Source organism: Lissotriton helveticus, chromosome 5_1 (assembly GCF_964261635.1).
Source record: "Lissotriton helveticus chromosome 5_1, aLisHel1.1, whole genome shotgun sequence".
Taxonomy (NCBI): Eukaryota; Metazoa; Chordata; class Amphibia; order Caudata; family Salamandridae; genus Lissotriton; species Lissotriton helveticus.
The window spans coordinates 2,142,527,995-2,142,555,299 of NC_136065.1; the positions used below are offsets into that span (position 1 = coordinate 2,142,527,995).

At 50.0% G+C, this 27,305-nt stretch overlaps 1 protein-coding gene across 2 annotated transcripts in view; it reads right to left on the reverse strand.

The window, feature by feature from the left end:
- Window positions 1-27,305, reverse strand: part of NUP188 (nucleoporin 188) — a 761,473-nt gene that overhangs the window by 48,337 nt on the left and 685,831 nt on the right. For both annotated transcript variants that reach the window (XM_078646272.1, XM_078646271.1), the window contains exons 39-42: window positions 21,343-21,417; window positions 17,894-18,103; window positions 4,836-4,967; window positions 4,536-4,606 (exon numbers count right to left, since the gene is read on the reverse strand). In XM_078646272.1, the coding sequence (XP_078502398.1) occupies window positions 4,536-4,606; window positions 4,836-4,967; window positions 17,894-18,103; window positions 21,343-21,417 (488 nt within the window). The remainder of the gene's footprint in view (window positions 1-4,535; window positions 4,607-4,835; window positions 4,968-17,893; window positions 18,104-21,342; window positions 21,418-27,305) is intronic.

Sequence of the window (27,305 nt, forward strand, 5' to 3'; positions counted from 1 at the left end):
CTCAAAAGATAGTTAAAAAATGACTGAGGTGCGTGCTCTAACTGGATCTGCGCCTATTGGCGCGGAAAAAGAAAGAACTGACGCCAGCGCGCATGGGTGGCGCCTAAGTAGTCTTCATGACGTCATCTCGGCGCATACGACGCCAGCGACGGATGCGGAGCTGCAGGACGCCACCTACTGACACGCATGGGTACTGCTAAGCAAAACTTTTCCGGATCCAGTCTGACACCTGGGGATATTCTAAGGTAAGGAATAAGGTAAGGAATCTATCACCAACCTGTCTCTTTCAGATTTCCACTCGTGATGAAAAGCGTCACCGAGCCATGGAAACTCAAACGCGCACAACTGCTGACATTGCGCATTCTCTTCAGAGGTGAACAGATCTAACCAAGGCTCTCCCCACTGCTGAAAGAGACCATGTACCACCTCCGACTGGAGATGCCATTCGTGATCCGCTAGGCATCAACGACTGAGTTTGTCCGCCCTGGTGTTTATAGAGAACCCTGCCAGGTGTTGAACCACCAGGGTTATGCCATGTTGTTCCAGCCATGTTCAGAGACGCAGGGCCTCTCGACAAAGGGTCCTAGACCCCACCCCGCCTTGTTTGTTGCAGTACCACATGACGGTGGTGTTGTCCAAGAACACCTTCACTAACTTCCCCTTGACAGAGGGAAGAAAAGCTTTCAATGCCCACCGGATTGCACAAAGCTCCAAAAAATTGATGTGGAGTCCCGACTCCGCCAGAGACCAGTGCCCCCTGATCTCCACCTCTCCCAAATGGTCGCCTCATCCCAGGACTTTCCTCCAATAGCTGGAGCATGCCAGAGCGATTTCCCTGATGCAGAACCCACTGAAACTTCAGGTCCCACTGCAGAGCCCGCATACGCCATCTGGCATGTTTCACCAACAGGATGCAGGAAGCCATGAGACCCAGCAGCCTCAGAGTCAGTCTCACTGAAATCCAGGATAGAGGCTGAAACATCAATATAATAACCTGAATATCCTGGATTTGCTGCTTGGGAGAATAAGCCTGAAACTGCACTGTATCCAGCACAGCTCCAATGAAAGATAGCGTTTGAGGAGTCAGGTTTGATTTTGGTAAATGTAAATGTAAAAGTACAGGAATTTATATAGCGCAAATCCCCAAGCGATTTCTAAGCGCTTGCTTAGGGAACCCGTCCTGGTATTCCCCTGTGAGATAACCCCGGCAGGGTATCCGCAAGGTGAAAGCCAGGCATCCCGCCGCGAGGGGCCGCTGTGGAGATTAAGCAAGCTATTGCCCAGAGACGCAGAGTGTGAACCCGTGAATCGAGTAGGCACCGGAACGAGAATTGTCGAGTCCATGGACATTTTAGGACTCAAGACCCCACCGAGCCGGGAATTGAACCCTGGTCCCGGGCTGACCTCTGCTTCCAGGTCTGCCTCCTCTAACCAGTGAGCCACACTTCTCCACGTTTATAGAGATCCTCAGCTAATACAGGAGGTAGGCTGAAGGTAGGGGACGACTGGTTGAGGCGAGGACGCCTTCAACAGCCAGTCGTCGAGGAAGGGGAAGACTTAAATCCCTAACCTGTGCACATGAGCTTCAAGCACCGCCATCACCTTGGTGAACACCTGAGGGACGCTGGTAGAGCCAAAAGGTAGCACGGTAAACTGAAAGTGCTTGTGGCCTACCTTGAACCGCAGGTTACGCCTCTGGGCAGGCAGGATGGGGATGTTTCCTTGGTTTAGGGTAGACAAGACTTGAGCCAATGTGAGCATCTTGAACTTCTCCTTCTTGAAAAGACTGACAGTCTGAGGAACTAAAATGGGTCCTAACCCTCTGTTCTTCTTCGGAATTAGAAAGTAGCGGGAATAACATCCACGGCTTACTTCTGAATCCTGGACCCTCTCTATAGCCCCATTGCCCAGGAGAGCTGCATTTTCCTCGTCTACTAATTTTAAATGCTCCTCCGCCAGATGCTTTTGAAGTGGCGAATAGGAGGAGGAAAAGAAAGGAAAGGCAGAGAATAGCCCTCTTGAATGATCTACAAGATCCACTTGTCTTATGTTATGGACCTCCAGTGGAGATGATGATGAATTCTCCCTCCAAATGGAGCAGCATGGTCTTGCAGAGTCAGACTATGAGTGATTGGAGGCTGTGGCTGCCGAGGGTTGGGTGACAGACAACTTATGGCTTCCATTCTGAGGTCAGAAAGAACCATGCTCATGTCCTCGCACAACTTGGGAAGTCTGCGCAGGACAAGGGCTGGGATATTTTTAACGCGGCTGGAAACCCCTTCATTTGCCACGAAAGAGGAGAAAGCTAGACTGGCCACGTGGTGTTATTGAGAGGCCCAAGGATCTACCATTAGCACGAGAGTTCTTGATGCGTTCCAAGACAGTCTGCCTTCTCTCCAAACAGTTGAGATCCATCAAAAGGCATGTCCATCAAATTAGCCTGAACATCTCCCAAAAAGCCAGATGTTCTCAAGCAAGCGTGGTGCCATAAAGCCACTGTTGATGAAACCGCTCTGCCCAGCGAGTCAGTCAAGGCCACATCTAATGGTGAATTTTGCTGCTGCATCTCTCCGGTCCTTCACTGCCTGGGAGAGTACAGCCGGCCCTCTGTGACCTGTGGCAGCACTTGTGCACCAGGCTCCCAAAAGGAGTGGGGGAAACAGCCCAATAAGCATGTGGTATTCACCGACTACAATGCCAGATTGGCGGAAGAAAACATCTTCTTCCCAAGAGTTTCTAGTCTCTTGGATTCTTTATCTGGAGGGGTTGAAGGGAATGCACCATGTGAAGTAGAAGCCTGCACCGCCAAACTCTTAGGATGTTGGCTGAAGAACTTTGGTTCAACTGGAGCTGGGCGATGGCAGTGTGCAATTGTCCTATTCACAGGAGCCCTTGTGCTAGGCTTAACCACGTCCATAGTAAAGACATCAGTAAGTGCTTCACTAAAGGGCAATAGGGGTTCAGAGGTGGAAGCCCCAGGCTGAAGCACTTTGGTCAGGAGATTAGTCCTGACCTGCACAGAGGGCAACTCCAATTAAAGGACCTCAGCTGCCCTCCTTACCACCATGGCATAAGAAGCCCCCCCTCCGCAGCCACAGTTGGAGGAGAAAGCATGCCAGTATATGGAGATGTGTCCAGTCCATTGGCCTCCCCAAGGGCACCGACTTGTGGTCCAACCCCGGGAAGGTCTCATTGGCGTGACCGGCATCGTCCAGGATCCGGAATCTGATCCCAAAGGCCACACTGTCACCGTGGCTAGAGCCGACGGAGTCTAATCCGATGAGGCCCCCTCCGACCCTGAAGCCTCAACAGAGGGGTCAGCCCGCTCCAATACGAGGCACATGGCCTTGTAAAACTCTTTAGTTTTTCTTGTGCCTCTTTCTAGAGTGTTCCAAGGACCTCAAATGCGAGTAAGAGGACTTGGGCCCCAGGAACGGTCCCGCCACCTCCTCTTCTTTGATCGGGATCTCCGCAGTGTCTTGCTGCCTGGCGTCGACTGCTGGGCCGCAAGGAGCTTCAAAGATCACTCATTTTAGGCCTTCGGAGCCATGGCCCGACAGCCCGACTTTGAGTCGTGATCACGCGCGAGACACCAGAGGCAGACGAGGTGGGGGTTGGTAACCGACATGGCGCGGCGATAGGCGCCACATACTTTTAACCCTTTCCTTTTAGAAGACATCCTCAACGCTTCCAGAAAAAAGAAGTCGAAAAAATGTCTAAGAACCTTTCAAAAAGCAACGAAGGGGTAGCTCTTCCCAGATTGACTATTAACTGGCACGGAAAGAAAAGAGCTGATGTCTGCACACCTGGGTGGAACCTATATAGGTGACTGCGATGTTATAACCGACGCCGACGATGTCACATGGAGCCGTATGGAGCCACCTGATGGTGCGCACAAGGAGTACTGCTCACGCAAAAGCTTGCGGATCCAGCCTGACACCTGGGAAATTCAAAGGTAAGGAATCTGCAGCTAGAAGTCTCTATCAGATAGAAGAAAACAGAATTAGGAAGGGGAAGCTATGTCGGAAAAGGAAAGCAAGAGGAAAAAGAAAAACATAGGGCTCAGTAAGGGAAAATATCAAATTAAGGGAAAACAGCACATCCAGGGTGTGGAACGGCAAACATTAGGGTGAAGAAAGGCAAAGTAAAGGCAAACATACATGGACGAGGAAGGGAAAATATGCAACAAAAAGGATATGAAAACAAACAGAGGAGAGAAAGAGCAAATATGCAGTGACAAAATAAGCAAACATGCAGGGGCGAGACAGGACAAACATTCAGAGGACACTAATGGCAAGCATGCAGGGGATAAGAATGGCAAGCATGAAGGGGAAGTTAAGGACAAGCTTGCAATAGGAAAAAAACAGTGCACACTACCCTATTGCTCCAACATTCCCTTATGTGATGGTGACAGCATTAGTGACACACTGTACCTTGTCGTGTAGCCCCTCAGGCAACAAAGTGTGCACAGACAAAACATCAGAAGCCTCAGAAAGAAAAAAGAAATGGCACCAACTCCAGCTGCATATACTCACTTCAGGGTCTTGTTTTCTTCTGAGGATGAAAAGAGTCCTTGTGCTTGTGAAGGGGGCTCCTTTTTATCCACCTGCAGACATGAAAGCATCTTTCATAACTATGTGGGTAAAGAAACTCATCTGTCGGTGGTCAAAAAGGTTACTAGATTACTTTGTATAAGATGTACACACACACACACACACACACACCCCATCCCACCACAATCAACCACCGACTGAGATGTGTTTCTTTACAACCAGCAGAGCCATCTACCTACCCAGGTACCTTTTGTTTTTCTCCATTAGAAATGGATAACATACCTCCCCAAGCAGGCTCAGCACAACGTTGACAGTGGCCAGCAGGGTCCCGAACGTGGGCGCGATGTCCGAATCAAAGGCAGGAGTTGTGAAGCTTAGGGCAAAAAGAACATTGTACTCTGCGAGGTCCAGTGACTGCAAAGCAGAAGAGATGAAGTGTACATTATGCTTCAAAAGAACCATGGGATGTTTAATGTACAGATTGTATTTTATCAACGCAAGAGGTGAACCAGCGCTTTGAGACAGCTAAGGAGCCAACTATAACCGCATGGAGGTGGGTGGTGAGCAGCACTCCTAAACCCCCATCTTAACAATAGCATGAACTTCCACAGATCCATCAGACATCTTAGCCCAGCCAGACTCCGACTCGCACACACTGCCCCTATATTTACAAACCAGAGCCAGAGGCCAAGCTTTCTCCTTCCTTGCCCCCAAAGCCTGGAAAGACCGGATCCTTAACCTCAGAGCTGCCTCTTAACTTCTTGTGTTCAGCAATAAACTGAAGGCCTGGCTTTTCATCTGGACACGGCCTACAAAGGACGTGCTCTCAAGTGTGATTCGCAAGCTCTGCAAATCCACATAACTCCATTTGAACAAGTCAAGTCAACTTTCTCCAATGTGCACCATCTCTTTTTAAACCTCTGTAGATTTAGGCAGATTGAAGAAAAGTTTAGTAGTTCATGTTTTAATGGTCTCTTTCACCTAAGTAATGTTATACATCAAAGTTAGGTTGTAGAAACTGCCTGCAGATCATGCCTGCTTTCACTTCAGACTCTTGGTTTATTTTGTCGGAAACATATCAGTACTTCTCGCCTGATGTGTGTAGGAAGCTGACTTGGTATATACTATACCAAAGTGAGGTATAGTGTGCACAGAGTCCAGTGGAACCCAAAAGTAGGCAGAGGTAAAGTTAGAAGGCACCTCACCCTCTACTTGTGGTAGTGTGGTCGAGCAGTAAGGCTTGATCAGAGGACAGTGTTAAGCATTTGTTGTACACACTTAGTCAGCAAATGATGTTACACACTCAAAGACCAAACTTCAGATCAATTGTTTTTGTATAAAAAATATTCTTTTAGTTATTTTATTTCCTAGAACCAAGCAAGCCTGCCACAGGTGAGTGATACATGCTTTGCAGTGAATATACAGTTGTAACAGTTTGAATTGCAATGTTAAATGTACTTTGATTCGATCACAATAGTGTTACTAATAATGCAATGCTTGCCAGGATACAGTACATATACGTTGAATGGGATTTTTAGTAAAATTAAAGGTAAGTTACTTTTGAGATTACTTTTCTTACGGGTGCAGAGTGCTGAGGCCCGATGTTATCCAATTGGGGATAGGGGCCTCCGGTTGGCGGCTACTGATGAGCAGGCCACTGGGATGTGGGAGCAAAGCTCCTGGACTTAAACTCAGGGCAAATGCGGGTTTAGGCCAGAACAAAAGATGCACCCTCAGCGGCATTGGGGCGGTGGGGTGCAGAGTACTGGTTTGGCGTCGGAAGCCCTGTAGCTTTCAATGGGGCTTCTCTGGTTTGCAAAAGCACTGCAGGCTCGGGGGACAAAAGTCTTCTGAGTACAACCACCACTTGGAGAGGTAAGTTGGGATGTTGGGGGTTGGTTAGGTACTGTCTGTTGGGCCAGACAAGGCCGTGGGGCTTTGGGTGCAGGGGTGCCTTTTAGGGTCGGATCTTCTTACCAGCTCCTGGCCGCGGTTAGGTGGGCCTACTGGATTTAGACTGCAGGCATTGGCTGGAGGCTTGAGGCAGGTCAGGGGTCACCGGATCTCAGGTCAGGCTTGGGCCGGGTTTGGCGGGTGCAGAGTGGGCTGGATTTGCGGTCTCTGGCTGCTGCCAGGGGTTGCAGTTGAACAACTCTCTCAAGGGGGAGAAGCAGTCTTTTGGAAGTAAAGGCAGGCAGGTCCTCCGGGGTTTTTGTGGTTGCTGGCTGCAGGACACATCGGGATTTCGCAGGAGCAGGTTCGAGGGGAGGCAGGCCGGTAGGGCTGGGGCCAAGTCAGTGGGCGTCATCCTCTTGTTAGCTGGCTGCACAGCTGTTCGGTCCTTCTTATCTTCTTGTTGTCAGGCTGATCTGAGGAAGCAAGTTTCCAGGGTGGGGGGAGGGCTGGTGGCCTTTTGGTTTGAGGCTGTAGGCATTGGCTGGAGGCAGGTAAGGGGGCGGCGAGCCTCGGGAGGCCTCCTCGTGGTGTTTGTCCACTTGAGCTCGGGCCGTGGACAGCCGGTTCAGAGTGGTGTTCACGGGAGACAGAGTCTTTGTGGTTGAAGGCAGGCAGGTCCGCCGGGGTATTCGAGGTTGCTGGCTGCAGGACACATCGGGATTTCGCAGGAGCAGGCTTGAGGTGGAGACATGCCGTTGGGCTGGGGCCAAGTCAGTAAGCGTTTGCCTCTGGTTAGCTTCGGCACGGCTGTTCAGTCCTTCTTGTCTGCGGAAGCAAGGTTCAGGGCTGCCCCTAAATACTAGATTTAGGGACGTTACAAGTAGATAAAAGGTTGGGACCAATGGGTCCCTTCCCTGGGGTGGGTACACCTCCTATTATGCCACCCAACAGTGGGAGGGGGGCATGAGCCTTTTCCTGGTTGGCGGAGTCCCCCCCATCTGCAAGATGGCGGGGACTGAGTTGCTCTTCACCTCACCTCCCCCACCTGAGGGGTGGAGTTGGAAAAGGTGGGCACACCTCTCTTCCTCACTTGTTTTTCCGTCCGGTTCTCCTGCCCATAGTGGGGGTCAGAACCAGTGGGGACCAGTTGCTGAAAGCAGCAGGTGGCCTGGGGAAGCTCACAGATGCGGCAAACCTTTGAAGCTTCCCCTTCGTGAACCCTGCCCATCCTGGGGGAGGAGGCGTGGCACCTCGTCCCAGGATGTGCATTGTTTCAGGCCCCCCCGAGAGCAGCAGGCTCTCGACCCAGGGGTGCAAAAACATGTCTGGTGGTGGCAGCTGAAAGCAACCACTCAGCCTGGACACTAGTGGTACATTGTTTTGCAGGGGGCATCTCTAAGATGCCCTCTGTGTGCATTTGTCTTTAAATCCCACACTGGCATCAGTGCAGGTTTAATGTGCTGAGAAGTTTGATACCAAACTTCCCAGTTCTCAGTGCAGCTATTATGGTACTGTGGAGTTCGTAATGAAACTCCCAGCAACACATACTCTTAATGGCAGCACTGCACTTAGACACTGTAGGGGGACAGGGCTCATGCACCTGTACCCTCACCACTGGTATAGGGCACCCAGCTAGAGGGGTGACTGATCTATGCCAGGGCAGTGCGTTGTAGGCATGGTCCTTTCTGGAGGATCCCCCAGACCGCGACTGTAGCTGGTAAGGAAAACCTAACACCTAAAGCCACCCCTGCACCCGATGTCCCACGGCCTTGGGGGCCCCAACCAATGGTGTCCCAGCATCCCCAGGCATCCCAACTTACCTCTCCAACCGGTGCTCACCTCCAGAAGGACTTCGTCCCCAAGCCTGCAGTGTTTGTTGCAACCGGTGAATACCCATTGAAAACAGGGCACCTGACGCAAAACCAGCACCCTGCACCCGGCCGCCGCTGTATAGGAATCTGGCTCTGTATATACTATACCAAAATGAGGAATAGTGTGCACAGAATCTAGTGGCACCCCGAAGATGGGCAGAGGTAACAGTAGATAGAACCTTACTCTCGATTTGTGGTAGTGTGGGAGATCTGTAAGGCTTTATCAGAGGGTAGTGTTAAGCATTTGTTGTACACACTCGGCAGCAAATTTTGTCACACACTCAAGGACTGAACTCAACCCAATTTGCTTGTATCAAAAATATCAAGTTATTTTATTTCTAGAACCAAGCCAAGCCTGGTGCAGTTGAGTTAAAAAAAAAATGCTTTGCAAAATCTTATGCTATGTTTTACAACTGAATGCAGGTTCAAATGCAGTTCATTTAATTACAGGTAAGTCAATGTTTCTAAATTACTTTTCACTTACTTTTTAAATTACTTTTTAAGTTACTTTTGCTAATCAGTGTGATATGCCTAGATATCACACTGAGACATTTCCTAGACAAAAGGTAAGTAATTCAGTTTTTACACATATACAGTTTTTCAGTGTTTCATAAGGACCAACTACACATTTAAAAGATTTTTTAGGGAAAATCAGTCAATGCAAACCTATCCGAGGAAATGAATATGCTACTTACCAGTATGCATCTGTTCTTGGCATGTAGGGCTGCTAACATTCATATCTGATGCATAGATCGCCGCCTAGTGTTGGGTCCGGATGATTGCACATTGTTGTCCTGGAAGAGTCTTCGAAGTATCACGAGATAGGTGGCTCCTCCCCTGGACTACAGTGCGCATGGGCATCGGCTCCATCCCCAGATTGTTTTTAGCCATTGTGGCAGTGATGGAGTTAAATAGTGTAAATGATGTCCATGCTAATGATGAATGCAAGAGAGTGTCTGCAGCCGCTACGGGCACCGGGGAGGAGGGCGGGCGATATGAATGTTAGCAGCCCTACATGCCAAGAACAGATGCATACTGGTAAGTAGCATATTCAGTTCGAGGCATGTGGGCTGCTAAATTCATATCTGATGCATAGAATACATAGCAGTCCCTCCATGAACGGCGGTTGCCCGTGCCAGTTGCAGAAGCTTGAAAAAGTGTTTTGAGAACAGCCTGTCCTACAGCTGCTTGCTGTTTGGAATGCACATCCACACAGTAATGTTTGGTGAACGTGTGTGGTGTAGCCCAAGTGGCTGCTCTACAAATGTCTTCTAAGGGAATGTTCCCTAGGAACGCCATGGATGCCCCCAATTTGCGTGTGGAGTGCGCCTTTGGGGGTATTGATAAAGTGCGCTTAGCTTTTTGGTAACAGATTTGAATGCACTTAATTATCCATCTGGCTATCCCTGCCTTGGAGATGGGGTTGCCTTTGTGCTGTGGTGAGAAGGCAACAATAAGTTGTTGTGTTTTTCGAAAGTGTTGAGTCCTGTCAATGTAGTACATCAACGCCCTCCTAACGTCTAGTGTATGAAGCATTCTTTCCGCCACGGTTTGTGGGTTTTGAAAGAATGCAGGCAGGTCAATAGTTTGGTTGATATGAAACTGTGACACCACCTTAGGAAGGAATTTGGGGTTAGTGCGGAGCACTACCCTGTTAGAATGTATTTGGATGAAGGGCTCTTGGATTGTGAGCGCTTGCAGCTCGCTAACACGTCTGAGCGACGTGATAGCAATGAGAAAAGCCACTTTCCACGTCAGAAATTGAATTTCGCAGGAGTGCAGTGGCTCGAAAGGTGGGCCCATCAGCCTAGTGAGGACTACATTGAGGTTCCACACTGGAGCTGGTGGAGTTCTTGGAGGAATGACTCGCTTCAGTCCCTCCAGGAAGGCTTTAATGGCAGGCACCCTGAAAACAGAGAGGTGCTGCCTATTCTGGAGATAAGCCGCAATGGCGGATAGATGTATCCGAATGGAAGCGTACGCTAGATTGCATTTGTAAAGATGTAACAAATAGCAAATGATGTTAGGGATGGATGCATCTAGCGGGTTGAGATTGTTGTTAGTACAGTAAATGACAAACCTCTTCCATTTTGCTGCATAGCAAGCTCTGGTTGTGGGCTTTCTTGCCTCTCGGATAATGTCCATGCATTCCGGAGGCAGGTTGAGGTAGCCAAATTCTAAGACCTCAGGAGCCAGATCGCCAGATTGAGCTGTTGCGGATCTGGATGCTGAATGTCGCCATGGTTCTGCGTCAAGAGCCTGGGTGTGAGATGCAGCTTTTGATGCGGTACCACGGAAAGTTCTAGAAACGTGGTGTACCATGGTTGGCGTGCCCATGTTGGAGCAACCAGGATGAGAGTCATCGAGTGTTGCTTTAGCTTTCTTGCCACCAGCGGAATGAGAGGCGCTGGGGGAAAAGCGTACGCAAATTTGCCTGACCAGTTCATCCATATCGCATTCCCTTGCGATTCTGGGTGAGGGAACCTGGCGGCAAAGCTTTGGCATTTTGCGTTTTCCCTTGTGGCAAAGAGGTCTATCTCTGGATGACCCCACTGCTGGAAGTACGGGTGGAGTACTGATGGATGAATCTCCCACTCGTGCATTTGATGGCTGTATCTGCTGAGCAGATCCGCCATCTGATTGTCCTTGCCCGGGAGGTGTTCTGCCATGAGGAAGATGTTCCTCTGAATGGCCCACTTCCACATGCTCTGAGCCAGATGAGACAGCTGTGGTGAGTGAGTACCGCCCTGCTTTTGGATGTAGTACATGGCTGTCATGTTGTCCGTCCGGATCAACACGACCTTGTTGCACAAATGCACTTTGAAGGACTTGAGCGCCATGAAGATTGCCATCAATTCCAGGTAGTTGATGTGCAACCTTTGTTGATGGGTTGACCATAGTCCCTGCACTGTGTAGTGGAGCACATGCGCTCCCCACCCTTGGAGAGATGCGTCCGTTGTTAGGACAATCTGTGGCACCGGCTCCTCGAACGGTCGTCCCTTGCAAAGGTTGTGTGGATTCCACCAATGCAGAGAGTTGTATGCCCGACCGGTCACCAACACTAGGTCTGTCAGTTGTCCTTGAGCCTGTGTCCATTGATTTGCCAAGCATTCTTGGACGGGACGCATGTGCAACCTTGCGTGCGGGACTATGAAGATGCAGGAGGCCATCATGCCTATCAACTGCATGAACACTCTCGCTGGCAGGGAGTGTTGCGGTCTGAACCTCTGGATTAGCGACTGAATGTTGTTGATTCTGACTGTGTTTGGTTGAGCTATAGCAGTCAGGGTGTTTATGGTCGCGCCCAGGTACTGCTGCACATGGGCTGGCTGAAGGTGCGACTTTGGGTAGTTTAGCGAGAATCCCAGGCTGTGAAGGAGGTGAATAGTGTGGGACATGTGTGAGGCGCACTGTCTTTCCGACTTTGCCTGAACGAGCCAGTCGTCGAGGTACAGATAGACATGTATGTTTTGTCTCCTGAGGTGCGCCGCCACTGTCGCTAGACACTTCGTAAACACTCTGGGGGCAGTAGTCACCCCGAAGGGTAGGACTTTGAACTGATAGTGCTTGTTGAGAATGGTGAACCTGAGGTATTTTCTGTGGGATGGGTGGAGTGGGATGTGGAAGTAAGCATCCTTGAGGTCCAAGGTTGCCAGGAAATCCCCTTGGTTTAGAAGGGGAAGGATTTGTTGCAGTGTCAGCATGTGAAAATGTTCTGACAGTATGTACATGTTGAGGGGGCGCAGATCTAGAATGGGTCTGAGTGATCCGTCCTTCTTTGGGATGAGGAAGTACAGGGAGTAGACCCCTGTTCCTTCCTCCTCCACTGGCACGAGTTCGATTGCTCCTTTTTGCAGCATTACTAGCACTTCCTGCTGCAATAAGTGCAAGTGCTCTGCCGACATAGGACGTTGTCTTGGGGGGATGTTGGGAGGAGTGGATGTTAACTCCAAGCAATAACCGTACTGGATTAGTTTTCTCACCCACCTGTCTGTGGTGATGGACGACCAGACTGGCAGGAACTGCTGTAGTCTTCCCCCGACAGGTGTTGGATGGTCGGGGGGCAGCGACAGGGAGTCACTGTTTGGTGGTGGCAGAGGAACGTGAGTTGTTGTTTCCTCTGCCTCTGCCCTTGGCATTGTTACCTCGGTAACCCCCTCTACCTTGCTTGGGGTACGAGGATTGCGCACCACCTTTTGCGAATTGTGTTTGTTGTCCCAAGTGTCCTCTGGTACCACTACGCGCACCTGAGCGACGAAAAGTGTTGCCTCTGAACTGTTGTGATTGGAGAGCCCCCATGGACTTAGCAGTCTCGTTGTCTTTCTTAATCTTTTCAAGTGTGGTGTCTACATCAGGGCCAAACAGTCTGTCAGGATTGACTGGCTGGTTGAGGATTGTAGTCTGGATGTCCTGCTTAAACCCAGATATACGAAGCCAGGCTTGGCGCCTTAGCATGACGCTAGTGTTAATACCCCTAGCCGCTGTGTCCGCGACATCAAGTGCACACTTAATGGCAGCATTTGATATAAGCTTCCCCTCCTGAATGAGCATTTCGCCTGCTTCTTTATACTCATCAGGTAGATGTTGAAGGAGCTGTTCTAGGGTGTCGTAATGCGCCCTATCGTAACGCGCCAGTAGTGCTTGTGTATTTGCTATACGCCATACATTGGCAGCCTGCGCAGCCACCCGCTTGCCAGAAGCCTCAAGCACTTTCGACTCTTTGTCTGGGGGAGGAGCTTCACCCGTTGTTTGGGAGTTGGCCCGTTTGCGGGCGTTCGCGACCACCAATGAGTCCAAAGGCAACTGTCCCCGAATATAAGCAGGGTCTCCAGGTGCTGGCCTGTATTTTTTCTCAATACGTGGGTTTACCACTCTTGCTCTTGTTGGTTCCTTAAAGATCTCTGGTGCATGTTTAAGGACACCTTTCAGCATGGGGAGTGTTTTGACTGTTCTTTCGGAGACAGAGAAAGTGTCAAACAGGAAATCTTCCTCCACCGGGTCAGAGTGCATGTCCACATTATGAGTTGCAGCTGCCCGTTCAATTAAAGCAGTGAATGCTGCTGAGTCCTCAGTAGGTGATGTACGTGTTCCAAAAACCTGAGGGTCATGTACTACTTGATGGCTGTCCTGGTCCCCAGCGTCATCATATGGGTCCTGGTGTACATCAGGGTCAGTGTCAGTAGGGAAATTATATTGGTCATCCTGTTCTTCATCCTCACCCCCTGAGTGGTGGGGGGAAGGTGTTGGACTCCTCCTTGGTGGAGGCTGAAGAGGTTCAACAAGTGGAGGTATGTCCTGTGCTTGTTTTTTCTTTTTTAGTGGAATAACAAATGCTTCTAAAGGTTGGGAAGTGATCTTTCTTTTATAAAGTGTCAATTTCCCTGTGTTGGCATCGATGTAATGCTCTAAATTGTCCCCTGACGCCTTTGGCCGCTGCAAATTGGGACTGGGCGTCGAATATTCCGACGTGTCGGTGTTCTTCGACACCGTCTTGGCCACAAACGCTTTGGGCGCCACCTTAGGTGGCAGGACGTAGAGAAGCTTGGAGGACGACTTCGCCGGTATGTTCACCGGTGTCGGATCCGATGATGCGGTAGACGTTGACGTCTGTGCCTTCTCCCGAATTCTCTTGAGGGAGTCGGTGACCTGTTTTGTAAAAGAAGCCGAGGGTTTGGTAACCGATGCTTCATGTTTGTCTGCTTCGGAGGACTTCGGCGTAGCAGAAGTGGCCACCGATGATTCTTGGCCTCCCACGGGACGCTGCTTTGCGGTCGGTGTAGGCGCCGACGCCGGCGATGCCGACCCGGCATCCTTGTGCCGATGAGTAGCGGCTCCGGTCGTCGGATCTTGGGCCGTAGGCGCCGAGGCGGGATGGACGACCTTCTTTAAGGACTTGTCCTTAGCCACCGTTTGTGGCGCCGATGTGTCGACAGTCTTCTTGGACTTCGTGTGGCTCGAAGCTGACGGAGTTGAAGACGGAGTCGGCTGTGCTGGCTTGGACGGAACGTCGGCCATTTTAGATGTTGTGGAAGCCGTAAGTTTCGGTTTCGCTTTTGCTGAGTCGGCGGCCATTTTCGGAGCCGTGGAGACCGAAGGTTTCGGTTTCGTTTTCGGCGTGATGTCGGCCATCTTAGGCGCCGTCGACAGCAATAGTTGCGGTTTCGGTTTCGATACGCGCAACGGTGGCTCCTCCGGTGTATCCGTAGCCGGGCCCGAAGGCGGGGCTGGGGATATCGGTGCAGGGTCGAGGGTAAGGCCGAGTGGCGATCCCGTGACCGGAGCCTGAGTCGAGTAACTTTCGGGGCATAGCTCGTCCCCTGAGCTATCTTCCGCGGCCCCATAGACTTCTTCGTCGTCCCCTACCTCCTCGACGTATTCAAGGTCTTGGCTCTGTCCTTCGATGTATTCCTCTGGATCCGCCTCGACCTCCGTCGATGGTGGTGAGATCTGAAGTTGATGGCCGTGGCCTTCTTCCGCGGGGTCGTCGAATATGTCGTCGGGTGCTGGGGCTGCGTGGAAGGCCTCAAGTCGCGCCGCGCGCCGATGCTTGAGCGTCTTCTTTGACCTGAATTTGGAGCAGGCCATGCAGTTGTCTTCGTCGTGGTCCGGCGAAAGACATCTATTACAAACTGGATGCACGTCGATGTGTGGGTATTTGGACCCACACACGGGGCAGCGCTTGAACGGGCTCCGTTCCATGATGAAGCCGTCGGGGTCTTGCTGCGAGTACAGGGCCTCGATGCGCGAAGGGTAAACCACTCCGCTGAAATCTGACCGGAAGAGTCAGACGATGCTCGGAACCGTTCGCATACAATACCGACGCGAATACCGAAGGCCTTTTGGCCTTGAGAAGGAAGGTTTTTCGATTCCGACAGGGAGCCGTCGAAATCACATCCGAACCCAATGGCGGAAAAAAACAATCTGGGGATGGAGCCGATGCCCATGCGCACTGTAGTCCAGGGGAGGAGCCACCTATCTCGTGATACTTCGAAGACTCTTCCAGGACAACAATGTGCAATCATCCGGACCCAACAATAGGCGGCGATCTATGCATCAGATATGAATTTAGCAGCCCACATGCCTCGAACTGAAGTTCTCGGTTTGCAGGGAAGTACTTATTTGTGGGAGTTGGTATTCTGGGGTAGGAACCAGGGTCAAGGATGCCCTCTCAAATCACCTTCAGTGGCACTAGGACGGCCGGGGCCCAATGTTATCCAATGAGGGATAGGGGGCCTCCGGTTGGTGGCTGCTCATGAGCAGGCCACAAGGTTGTGGGAGCAACACTACCAGTTTTGTGAACACCTGAGGTGCTTTGGTAAGGCTAAAGAAGAGCAGTCTAAACGCTTGTGGCCTACCTGAAACCACAGGTAATGACTGCGCGACTGCAGGACGGGATGTGGGAGTTGGCATACTGCAGGTCCAATGGCACCATCCAGTCTACTGGATCCAGGGTAGACTTAACTTGGTCCAGGGTGAGCATCTTGAACTTGTCCTACCTAAGGAAGAGTTTCAGAGGACAAAGATCCACTATAGGGCTCAGACCGCCACCCTTCTTCGGCACCAAAAGATAACAGGCTTAACAACCAATCCTGATCTAGGATGCCAGCACCCTTACTATAGATTCTTTGACCAAGCAGGCTTGAAGTTCTCCTCGGACTATGGACAAGTGGTCCTGCGGGAGGCCTTTAGAAGGGAAGGTATGTTGGAGAGCTGTGTCAGGAACAGACGGGAGTTCTGCACAATCCTGAGCATACACTGGTCGGATGTAATGCTCCTCCACCATGGGAGGTGAAAGGTGATCCAACCTTCTACCGGATGATCATGTGCCACTAGGAATAAATTAAAGTGGTATTATAGTGGCTGCAGGAGGAGGGATGGGTATTGGGTAGTACATTGATCCTGGGGTCTGGGACACTGACAGCCGGAGCCCTGGCCTCTGCCTCGAATGGCTTGGGAGGCCTGCTGTAGCTGAGGAAATGTTTGGCGCAGCCTGCCTCTGATGATATCCCCTTCTACAGCCTCGAATGAGGCGAAATGGCAGGAGGAACTGCCATGGAGGTGGTGCTAATCCCAGGAAGTGCCCGTCACCTTACTTTCTCTATAAAGCACTACAGGGCTGACACCACTTTATCTCCAATGAGGCATGTGTCGTCAAACTGCATGTCCATGACAGACTATTGGACATCGCCCGGTGGAGCAAATCTAAGCAGGACGCCTAAGCACCACGCAGGTTCCAACTGTCCCACTCAAGCGCTCGGCAGTGTGCAATCCTGAGCCAATGTAGTCGTTTGCTGCATCTTTGCCATCTTTGATGAGGCTCTGGAGGTTGGCCCGGATATCTCCTGGGACAGATATCCAACGCCATGTCTCACAATACTCACAAATATCTGCCCGGGGGCTTCTGGTACTGACTGATCTGGAGGTAAGGTTGGCAGAGGAGAACATACTTTTGGTGAATGTCTCCATACGTTTTAACTCTGTATCAGAAATGCATTTGGTTTCAGCGGACTTTGTTGAGGCCAGCACCCCCAAGTATTCCAGAGTGGGGTACTGGAGGACCGTGTTCTCAGAGCAGGCCTAGGCGTCTTTCAATCTGCTATTCACTGGAGGACCGGCTCCTACTTTTGCCCAAGCACCCATCAGTGTGTACGCGAGGCTCTCACTGAAGGGTAAAAGAGGTCCCTGGGAAGGACCTCCAATGCGTTTGAACTCTGCAGCCGAGGTACAGAACCTTCACTGCTCTCCTAATGTTGCCGAGGCATGCTGCTCGGTAGCTTCAGGTGGATTCAGTGAGTGGAGGCCAATGTCAGAAGTATCCCGACCACAGGCACCTTGAAAGTCCTGGAAGAGATTCTTGTCATCATACAGTTGCTGTTTTCATAATGATCATCATATTGTGGAAACGCCTCAGGATTGGAAGGAGGATTCTGATGGGATTATTGCAGCTTGGGTAGAGGTTGCGGGTGACTTTCAGAGTTCAAAAGGACTATTGGCTCCCCCTGGCATAGGCAAACGGGTTGCAGAGCCCGTCATGGCACCATGGGCCACATTGGACAAGACGCTGCACTTGAAGTGGGGGCTGACCTTGAGGCTCTGTCGAGTGGCACAGTTTGCAGCTGGGTCGAATCCACTGGCAGTAAACCAACTGGAGGCCACCTCTGATCTGTAGGGCCTGAAAGTGCTCCAGTGGGATCCGGGTCTTTGAATTCCCTTATCTGTTCCAGTGTTGCCGCTGGACCAGGGAAGTCGGGCCGATTTGGGAGGAGGGTCTGAATTGGTTGCTGGGTTGAAAACAGAGTTTGTGGCCTGGAGGCACCCAGGGTGTTGCATGAATCTGTGTGGTGGGAGAGGTGGGTTGAAGAAGAACTGCTATGATTACTTGTGATACTTGGTCTTCTTTGACTTACCTCAACATCTTGACTTCAATGAAGAACGGTTGTAAGAACAGCTCCAGAAGCACAACAACATATAATTGGAGCATGGCTAAGGTACTACAGTCTCCTCAGGAGACATGATCTCACTGCAACCAAAACACTACATTTGTATAGCAAGCAGTTCTTTGAGGGGCTGTACCTGGTCCAGCAAGATCTGGCAAACGTCAGGGGTGAAGTGTCTCAGGGCTGCTAGGGTCTTGCTGAGTATCTTCAAGAGGCTGTGCTGAACGGTGCGCAGGGCCCTCTGCTCGATGGCCTCAGACTCTGCACTTGCCTGCTTGGAAGGCGTGTGAGCAGTGCGCTGCATACGAGGAGGTCCTGCTGGTGGGAGAGCCTCGCCATTTCTTGTCTGTTGCAAAGATGGAGAAGAAAACAAATAACAGACTGTAAGAAAATATTATTTGCTCTCAAAACCTTCCAGAAATGAACAATGTTTGTGATGCAACGTAAAGGGGAGAGACAGAGGAATTATTTAACAAGTAAACCCTTACTACCCAAGTAAGAGTAATCAAGAAACATCCATGGTTCCTTTGCACAGGCGACAGGAGTCTCAATATTTCCTGGGTTAGTAGTCCTCTTTCGTGTTGCTTCCACCAGAGGATCCAGACACCTCACCAACACTAAGTGGCATGCTTGAGCACAGCGCTTTCTCTTCCACCGGCAACTTGTTGCAGGACGGGCTTCCTTTGAGCGCTTGATGAATATAAGGTTGAGCGTGGATTATGGAGAGGGACTCAGGGTGGTTAAAATTGTGTACCAGAGGATAGGACTTCGTATATTGATGAGACCGTGGCACAATATTACCAACTATGGTGAAAGACCGGACCTACTAGAACCAAATCTAACTAAAGCTTAAGTCGTTCTTCAGTGCGAGCTCAAGTCGCTCTTCAGTGCCAGCTCAACTCGTTCTTCAGTGCCAGCTCAAGTCGTTCTTCCGTGCCAGATCAAGTCGTTCTTCAGTGCGAGCTCAAGTCGTTCTTCAGTGCCAGATCAAGTCGTTCTTCAGTGCCAGCTCAAGTCGTTCTTCAGTGCGAGCTCAAGTCGTTCTTCAGTGCGAGCTCAAGTCGCTCTTCAGTGCCAGCTCAAGTCGTTCTTCAGTGCCAGCTCAAGTCGTTCTTCCGTGCCAGCTTAAGTCGTTCTTCAGTGCCTCCATGGGTCAGTGGCATTTGTCAATACCTTTCATTGCCCCCACATCAGTCCTGCAACAGTCTAACTAGTGTTGAAACCTGGCCATTTTCTTCCTGGCATGAGTAGCATTTTAAAGTTCCAGCTGGTACAAAAATTGGAAAATGTTTTCTAAAATGGCTTTTTTTCCCCCCTGATCAGTATATACTTTAAACAATAAATATAAGAGGAAAGCTGTTTAAATAGTGTTGCAATGCTACCTTGCTAATCCCTGACTGCTAAGTAACCAAACAAAAACAGAAAGGCCATAAAATGAATACAGACTATTTTCTTGAAGGAGCTATTTCGGCATCATGCCCGGACCTCTACAGATTCTAAAAACATGAAAAAATGGCCGGTATTTCTGTCTGGGAAAAGTAGCAGTGCTACTGCTAACCCTAACCCTGTATTACTAGTGCTGTGCGTAAGTATCAGAGGGTTAGGGAGAAAGTGAAATGTACTCTGATGGCCAGTTAGAACAACTTATGGCTCCAGCTTGGGCAGTTCTTGGAATGGCTAATTGCTTATTTTCGGCATCTGTTTTTTCTGGCCTATGCTCCCCTGTCTGCAGTTTGTCTTCCACATCTTGGGTGTGGCCAGTCTCTACCAAACCTGGGGCTCCATCTCTGTATTCCCAAGTGTTTGCCATTTCTTTAGAACCTGGAGTATGCTCTCTCTCTCACTCAACCCTTTCTTGGATGTGCCCAGTCTTGAACGCAGGGCATCAAAAACAAAGCGATGGATGGAATGCTTTAACTAAACTCAGCCACTGGCAATCGCTCGGGCCACATTCCAATCCATTGTTTTTCTCCCACCATGCCACCTCAGTTTGGACCGGAACACAAGCACCCCAGGAACAGTTTCGCACATATTAGGAATGGCTACGGCTGGTATTAGGTGGCTTAGATTAGTTCAAGCATTCAATCCGTCCCTTCTTTGTATAAAGTGATGCCCTAAGTGCATGGGCCCCGTGCTCACTGTCATTGGAACCAAGGTGTACCTGTCTGATGAGCACTAGCTCGGTCATAACCGGTTCTAGGATGCTTGTGTTCTGGTTCGGGGAGGACCTGGCTTGGCAGTTGGGGCTGGACTGTTCCCACTGGAACAGGGTCAAGACTGATTTCCATATGACCGGGTCCAAACTGAGCTGACAAGTTGTGCAAAAAAATGATGGAATGAGAGGATGCCCAGGTGATTACCAGTGGCTGAGATTAATTCAGGCATTCCAACTGTCACTTTTTTGTATACTTCAGTCTCAAACCGAGGTATGCCTCGTTCCTACTGAATTTACAAAGGCTCCATCCAAGTGCGCTCTGCCTCTGCCAACCCGGGGGCGCTCTACCTCTACCAACTCAGGCCCGCTCTACCTCTACCAACTAGAGCCAGAGCTCGCGGGGCCCCCGTCGGCCAGAGCTTGCGGGGCCCCCGCCGGCCAGAGCACGCTCATCCCCTGCCGGCCAGAGCAATATGTGCCTCTGCCAGCCAGAGCACGCTGTGCCAACCAGAGTACGCAGTGCCAGAGTACGCTCTGCCAGCTACAACGCAAGTTGCGCCCAGCCATACTTTAGTCCAGTAAGTTTATAGACTAGATGTGAGCTCCATCTCCAATTTTCTAGGCTCACGTTCAGTTCATACGTTGTTTTTGGACTGCGTTCTAGCTCTCCCATCCTCACAATGGTGCGGCACTAAGGGCTAAGATATGGGCTCCATCACTACCCCCTCATCCTTCAAGCCGGGGAACTTACTTGGTCTCAACCCTTCATTCACGTCTGCTAACTATCTCTACACTCTACTCCTAAATGTCCAAAGTTTGATACTTTTAATTGCAGGGCAGTTCTGCTAACTCTTCCTACAGTGTGCTTCCTCTGACCTTTCCTGCGGTACGTTCCCCCATTACTTTCAGGAATGGGCTTCCTCGAATGTTTATGGAGTCTACTCTTCCTAAGCTTTCTTGGGTTCCACTCCCTCTACCTCTTCTTGCACTGTGCACCCCTTGACCCTATATGGAGTGTGATTACCCTGGCCCATCATGGACTGTGCTGCCCCTGACATCATAAAGGCGCATCCACTTCTGAGCCTTAGTTGAGTGCGCTGCTACTAACCCATTATGAGAGGGTATCCTCAACCGTTCCTGTAATGCTCTTTCACAAACCCTTCATGGAGAGCGCTTCCCTTGCTGTTCAAGGACTGTGCTCTCCTGGGCCTTTAAGGAAGATCTTCCTAAGACTTCTGGTGGAGTGCTGTAATGGATTCTGACATGAATGAGGTTTTAACTCTTTGAGGAGAGTCCCTTCACCCCCTTCTGTAAACCATTGTCCTTAACATTCGAAGGACCGTCTCGTCTATGATACCTGGATTGCACAACCATCACCCTTCAAAGTAGTCTCTCTCAAACCCTAGCCACCTAGTAGCTGTTTTTCTCACCTGTAGGTAATGTTTTAGCATCTTGCGACTGTACAGAAGGGACGTGCAGGCCTGGCAGAGGTAGCAGAGATTAACCTAGAACATAGGAGAGAGAAAAATAAAGCTCATATTAATAACTAGTCAATACCTAATAGAGTTTGTCACAACTTTTTGGGAAACAAAGAATTCTCTGTGAACATGCTCAACCTGGGCCTGGAGATATACTTATGACCTTGGAAGGTGGGGTTCTAAAAAGTTGAACTGTCAGATTTCTGTCAAAACCTTTTTTAATTTTTTAATCGATTACATTTTAGCAACCAGACTGTTGAAAAAGCCTCACCACATTTATTTATTTATTTTATTTTATTTATTTTGAAAGTTTTATATAGCGCGGACAAGATCCTTGCAGATATCAGAGCGCTTTACAAAGAAGGGGTACATGAGGGAGCATAATCAGAGAGATACGTCAGTAAAGCTAACAGTACAAATAGGTGGGGGCAAAGCCAATCATGTAAATCAATAATACAAGAAATATAACTAAGCAACGGGGTCAAACAAGTAGTACATATCGGTGCAGAGCCTTTAAAGATTCCGAAATAATAGTTCAGGTGTATTTAGCCATAAGGATAGCTTTTACTTCTTTCTTAAAGAGGGCCGTGGAGGGGATAAGCCTGGTTTCGGGAGGGAGTGAGTTCCAGATCCTGGGTGCCATTCCTGAGAAGGAGCGTTTATAAGTTTTTTCCTTCCGGAATCTTCGAGGCTTCAGCAGAAGATTGTTTGTGCCTCTAGTGTTTCTAGCTCCGCCAGAGATTGTCAGCTTCTGAGCGAGGTAGCCGGGTGAGTTTAGGTGTACCGCCTTGTGTGTCAGATGTATTCTGGCTTCAAAAGGTAGCCAGTTCAGGGATTTCAAGTCAGGGGTAATATGGGAGTGCTTTTTTGACCCAGTGATGAGTCTCGCTGCAGCGTTTAAAGAAGCTCTTAGGGGTGCGGTAGAAGTTAGAGGGAGCCCGCAGAGAAGTGTGGCTCACTGGTTAGAGGCGGCAGACCCGTAAGCAGAGAACGGCCCGGGACCAGGGTTCGATTCCCGACGCGGCAGGGTCGTGGACCAGGGTCAGCGGACTCGATAATTCTCGACTCGGTACCTACTCTAGTCAGAAACCACACTCGGCAACTCTGGGCATCAGCTTGCCTCATCTTCACAACGGCCCCCCCAGACCGCCGGGGATGCTTGGTCGCACCTTAGAGATACCCATCAGGGACCATCTCTCAGGGTGAGCCAGGACGGGTTCCCCAGCGGTCGAAGCGTGGAGATACTCCTCCGGGAGTCGATTCCTAGCGCTATATAAACCCGCAATAATAATAATAATAATATGCTGCCGTATTCTATTCGAGGGAGGACTAGTGCTTGTACTGCGGTTTGGAAGTCTTTGGCTGGGAGGAAGGGTTTAAGTTTCCTCAGGGTATTGATTTGGAAGTTCGCTCCCTTAGTTGCCTTGCTGATATGTTGCTGCATGTTGAGATTGGTGTCGAGTGTTATGCCTAAAGATTTTGCTGAGTCCACGATGGTGGGTTGGACATTGAGTGTGGTTAGGTTTAGGTTTAAGCCAAATTTGAGTGGTGGAGATCTTCGCTGGAGGTGAGATCAGAAGGAACTCTGTTTTCAGAGCATTGAGTTTGAGATGATTATCGGCAAGCCAGGATTGGGTGCTTCTGATCGTTGAGATCAGGAGCAAAATGTCTTTGGGGGATTGTAATTTGAGATATAGTTGGGTGTCATCGGCGTACATGTGAAAGTGTACATTGGATGCTTGTAGCAAGGTGGTGAGAGGTTCCATAACTAGGTTGAACAGAGTCGGGGATAAGGAGGATCCTTGGGGGACGCCTAGCGTTACAGGTATTGGCGAGGACATCAGGTAGTTGCTCTTGAATTTCTGCGACCTGTTGTGTAGAAATAAACCCATTCTTGTGTTTAGTAGTTCTAGTAGATTCTCATGTTTAACGGTGTCGAATGCTGAAGAGAGATCAAGAAGGATGAGGAGGCAGGTGTCGTTTTGGTCTAGCATTTGAAGTGCGTCGTCAATTATGTGAGTCATAGCAGTTTCTGTACTGTGCCCTGCTCGGAAGCCTGACTGGTGAGGGTTGAGGAGATCAAATTGTTCAATGTGTTTAGTCAGTTGTAGCTGTGCGCATTTTTCCAGCAGTTTGGCGAGAGTGGGAATATTGGTAATGGGACTGTAATTGTTCAGATCAGAGGGGTCGGCTGTAGGTTTCTTTAGTAAAGGTGTGACTTGTCCAACTTTGAGGGTGTCAGGGATGGTTCCTTGTTGGAGTGAGCTGTTGATAATTTTAGTCCAGAGTGGGAGAAGCAAAGGGGTAAAGTCTTTTACAGCGTTAGCAGGAAGGGGGTCCGTGAGGTGATTGGATGGTTTCAAGGTGCTGAGCAGTTTGCCAATTTCTTCTTCAGAGTAGGTGCCAAAGGTTGACCATGTAGCATTGTTTTTTGGATCAGTGGGTGCTATGCAGTGGAGTTTGGAGTAGAGGCTTGCGTCAATGAGGAGATCGCTCTTTATGTTGTCAGTTTTTTGGATAAAGAAAGCAGAGAAGTCTTCACAGGAAGGTGTATTGCCCATAGTGCTGAATGGTTGGGGTTATTTATTTATTTATTTATTCAAAGTTTTATATAGCGCGAACAAGATCCTTACAGATATCAGAGCGCTTCACAAAGACAGGGTAGGGGCAGTAGGAATGAACAGAGATAATGGGAGCAGTATAATAGTCACTAACATGGTAGGATAATAATAACATACATAAAACAAATCAATATACAATCAGGTAAACAGGTAATATGAGACGGCAAGTCATTGATCCCACTACAGAGATGGCTTATACCAATGTTTTAGTATAGAGAGAACACTGAGTGGGGGCATCGGGAGAGTGGATCAGTAAACCAACGTGTATCATATATTGGTCGGTAGTAAGAGAGTAGCATAGTAGTGTCCCCATCAAGTAGAAGCATAGTGCCAATGGACAAGGTGAAGAACAAGTTACTTACCTTCGGTAACGCTTTTTCTGGTAGATACTATATCTGCCTGTGGATTCCTCACCTTGTGAATATCCCCCTTGCGTCAGCAACGTTCGGAAATTTTCTTCGTAGCACGCCGACGTGGACGACGTCACAGGAGCACGGCATCGCGCGCGACTCCGTCTGACGTCACCGACCCCTTATCAGGCCCACGCCGGCGTGATGACGTCAGTTCCGCCCTTTTTTCCATGCCTTCGAGGCACACGGACGGACCAACGACAGCAAAAATGCATATATACAATGTACACAGTACATACAAACCATCATAGCACACAGTGCATTGCAAAGGTATCAAAACCCAAAATATATACAAACAATAAAACCAGGTATAGCAGAGTGGACAACGGGGAGGCGGGTGGGCATGTGAGGAATCCACAGGCAGATATAGTATCTACCAGAAAAAGCGTTACCGAAGGTAAGTAACTTGTTCTTCTGATAGATACATCTGCCGTGTGGATTCCTCACCTTGTGAATAGAGTCCCACAGCAGTCCCCACTCCCGGAGGAGGGTGCCCACTCTGCTATACCAGGAAATCTTGGAGGACAGAGCGCGCGAAGTGGCCGTCCCTCCTCACCTCGGTATCCAAGCAGTAGTGCTTCGCGAAAGTGTGGAGGGAGGCCCAAGTCACGGCTCTGCAAATGTCCTCAACAGGTACACCTCTAGACAAAGCAGATGTTGCAGACTTTGCTCTAGTTGAATGTGCTCTAATACCCTCAGGAGGGTCCTTACCCGCAAGGGAGTAGCAGATCTTGATGCACAGGATTGTCCACCTGGAAAGTGTGCGCTTGTGCACCGCTCTGCCCTTCTTACAGCCAGCAAAACCAACAAACAGCTGGTCGTCCATCCGGAAGTGTTTAGTCCTGTCTAGATAGAAAGACACCGCCCTCTTAGGGTCCAGGCGATGCAGTCTCTCTTCCTCCTTAGACGGGTGAGGGGGAGGATAGAAGGTAGGACGGGTAATGGACTGCCCAAGATGGAAAGGAGTCACCACCTTAGGCAGAAAAGCAGCCCTGGTCCTGAGAACCATCCTTTCAGCATGAATGGTCAGGAATGGGGGTTTGGAACTTAGAGCTTGAAGCTCACTAACCCTCCTTGCCGAGGTGATTGCAACGAGGAAGATCGTTTTAAAAGAGAGAAGCCTCAATGGACACTTGTGCAAGGGTTCGAAGGGAGAACCCATTAAGAAGGTCAGCACAAGATTCAAATCCCAATGAGGAACAACAAAAGGAGTAGGAGGGAACATATTTATGAGACCCCTCAAGAATCTTAAAACCACCGGAGATTTAAAGAGAGAGGGCTGATCCGGCAAACAGAGAAACGCCGATAAAGCCGAAAGATCCCCCTTGACCGTGGACACAGCCAAACCTTGCTGCGCCAGAGAAAGAGCAAATTGTAAAATATCAGATAAATGAGCCATCAAAGGGTCAACATCCCTCTCCCTGCACCAAGAGACAAATGTAGACCACCTATAGGAATAAATGGACTTCGTGGTGTCGCGCCTGGCAGAAAGAATGACATCCACCACATCGTGAGGGAGAGAAAAAGAACTCAAGTTGCCCCGTTCAATCTCCAGGCATGAAGGTGTAATGTCTGGAGGTGGGGGTGTAGAACCTGCCCCTCCATCTGAGAGATGACGTCTGCCCTGAGAGGGAGACGGAGCGGCGGGTGAGAGGAGAGGTGGAGTAGGTCCGTGTACCACACCCTTCTTGGCCAGTCCGGGGCGACCAATATGACTTGGGCCCGGTCTTGACGAATCTTCCTCAGAACCCGAGGAATCAAGGGTATGGGAGGAAACGCGTAAAGGAGTTGATTTCCCCAACTCAACTGAAACGCATCCCCCAAAGCTCCTTGCAACGGATACTGGAGACTGCAGAATGACGGGCAGTGAGCATTCTCGCGAGTGGCGAATAGATCCACCCGAGGAGTCCCCCACATCTGAAAGATGCTGTGAACAACCTCCGGGTGAAGCCTCCACTCGTGATCGGCAGAGAGCTGTCGACTGATACTGTCTGCACGAACGTTCAGAACCCCGGCCAGATGATTTGCCACCAGACAAATCTGATGGTCCTGAACCCAGGACCAGAGACGCAGAGCCTCTCTGCAGAGACACTGCGACCCTACTCCTCCTTGCTTGTTGATGTACCACATCGCGGTCGTGTTGTCCGTCAGGACTTGAACCGACCGACCGCGAAGGGAAGGGAGGAAGGCCTTGAGCGCCATACGTATCGCCCGCAATTCCAGAAGGTTGATGTGAAACAACCTTTCTTCTGGAGACCAAAAGCCCTTGACCTCCAGGTCTCCCAGATGAGCACCCCACCCGAGAGTGGATGCATCCGTTATCACTGTGGCCACTGATGGAGGCAGTTGAAAAGGCTTTCCTTGAGACAGATTGACCTCCACGCCCCACCAAGACAGATCCGCTGCAGCTTCTCTGGAGATCCTCACTGACTCCCTGAGATCTCCGTTGTGCTGATACCACTGCCTGCGGAGGCACCACTGGAGTGCCCTCATGTGCCAGCGTGCATGACTGACCAACAGAATGCAAGAAGCCATCAGACCAAGCAGACGAAGGACCTTCAGGACTGGAACAACCGCTCCATTGAAGAATAAAGGAATCATCTCCTGTATGTCGTGAATCCTTTGAGGTGGAGGGAATGCACGACATACAGTAGTGTCCAGTACCGCACCTATGAACAGGTTGCGCTGGGAGGGCACCAGGTGAGACTTGGGTACGTTTATCGAAAAACCCAACCTGTGCAACAACTGAGTTGTCTCTTGCAGATGATGGAGCACCTTCTCCGGCGATTCCGCTTTGATCAGCCAATCGTCCAGATAAGGGAACACAGGTATCCCCGATCTTCTGAGATGCGCAGCCACCACTGCCATCACCTTGGTGAAAACT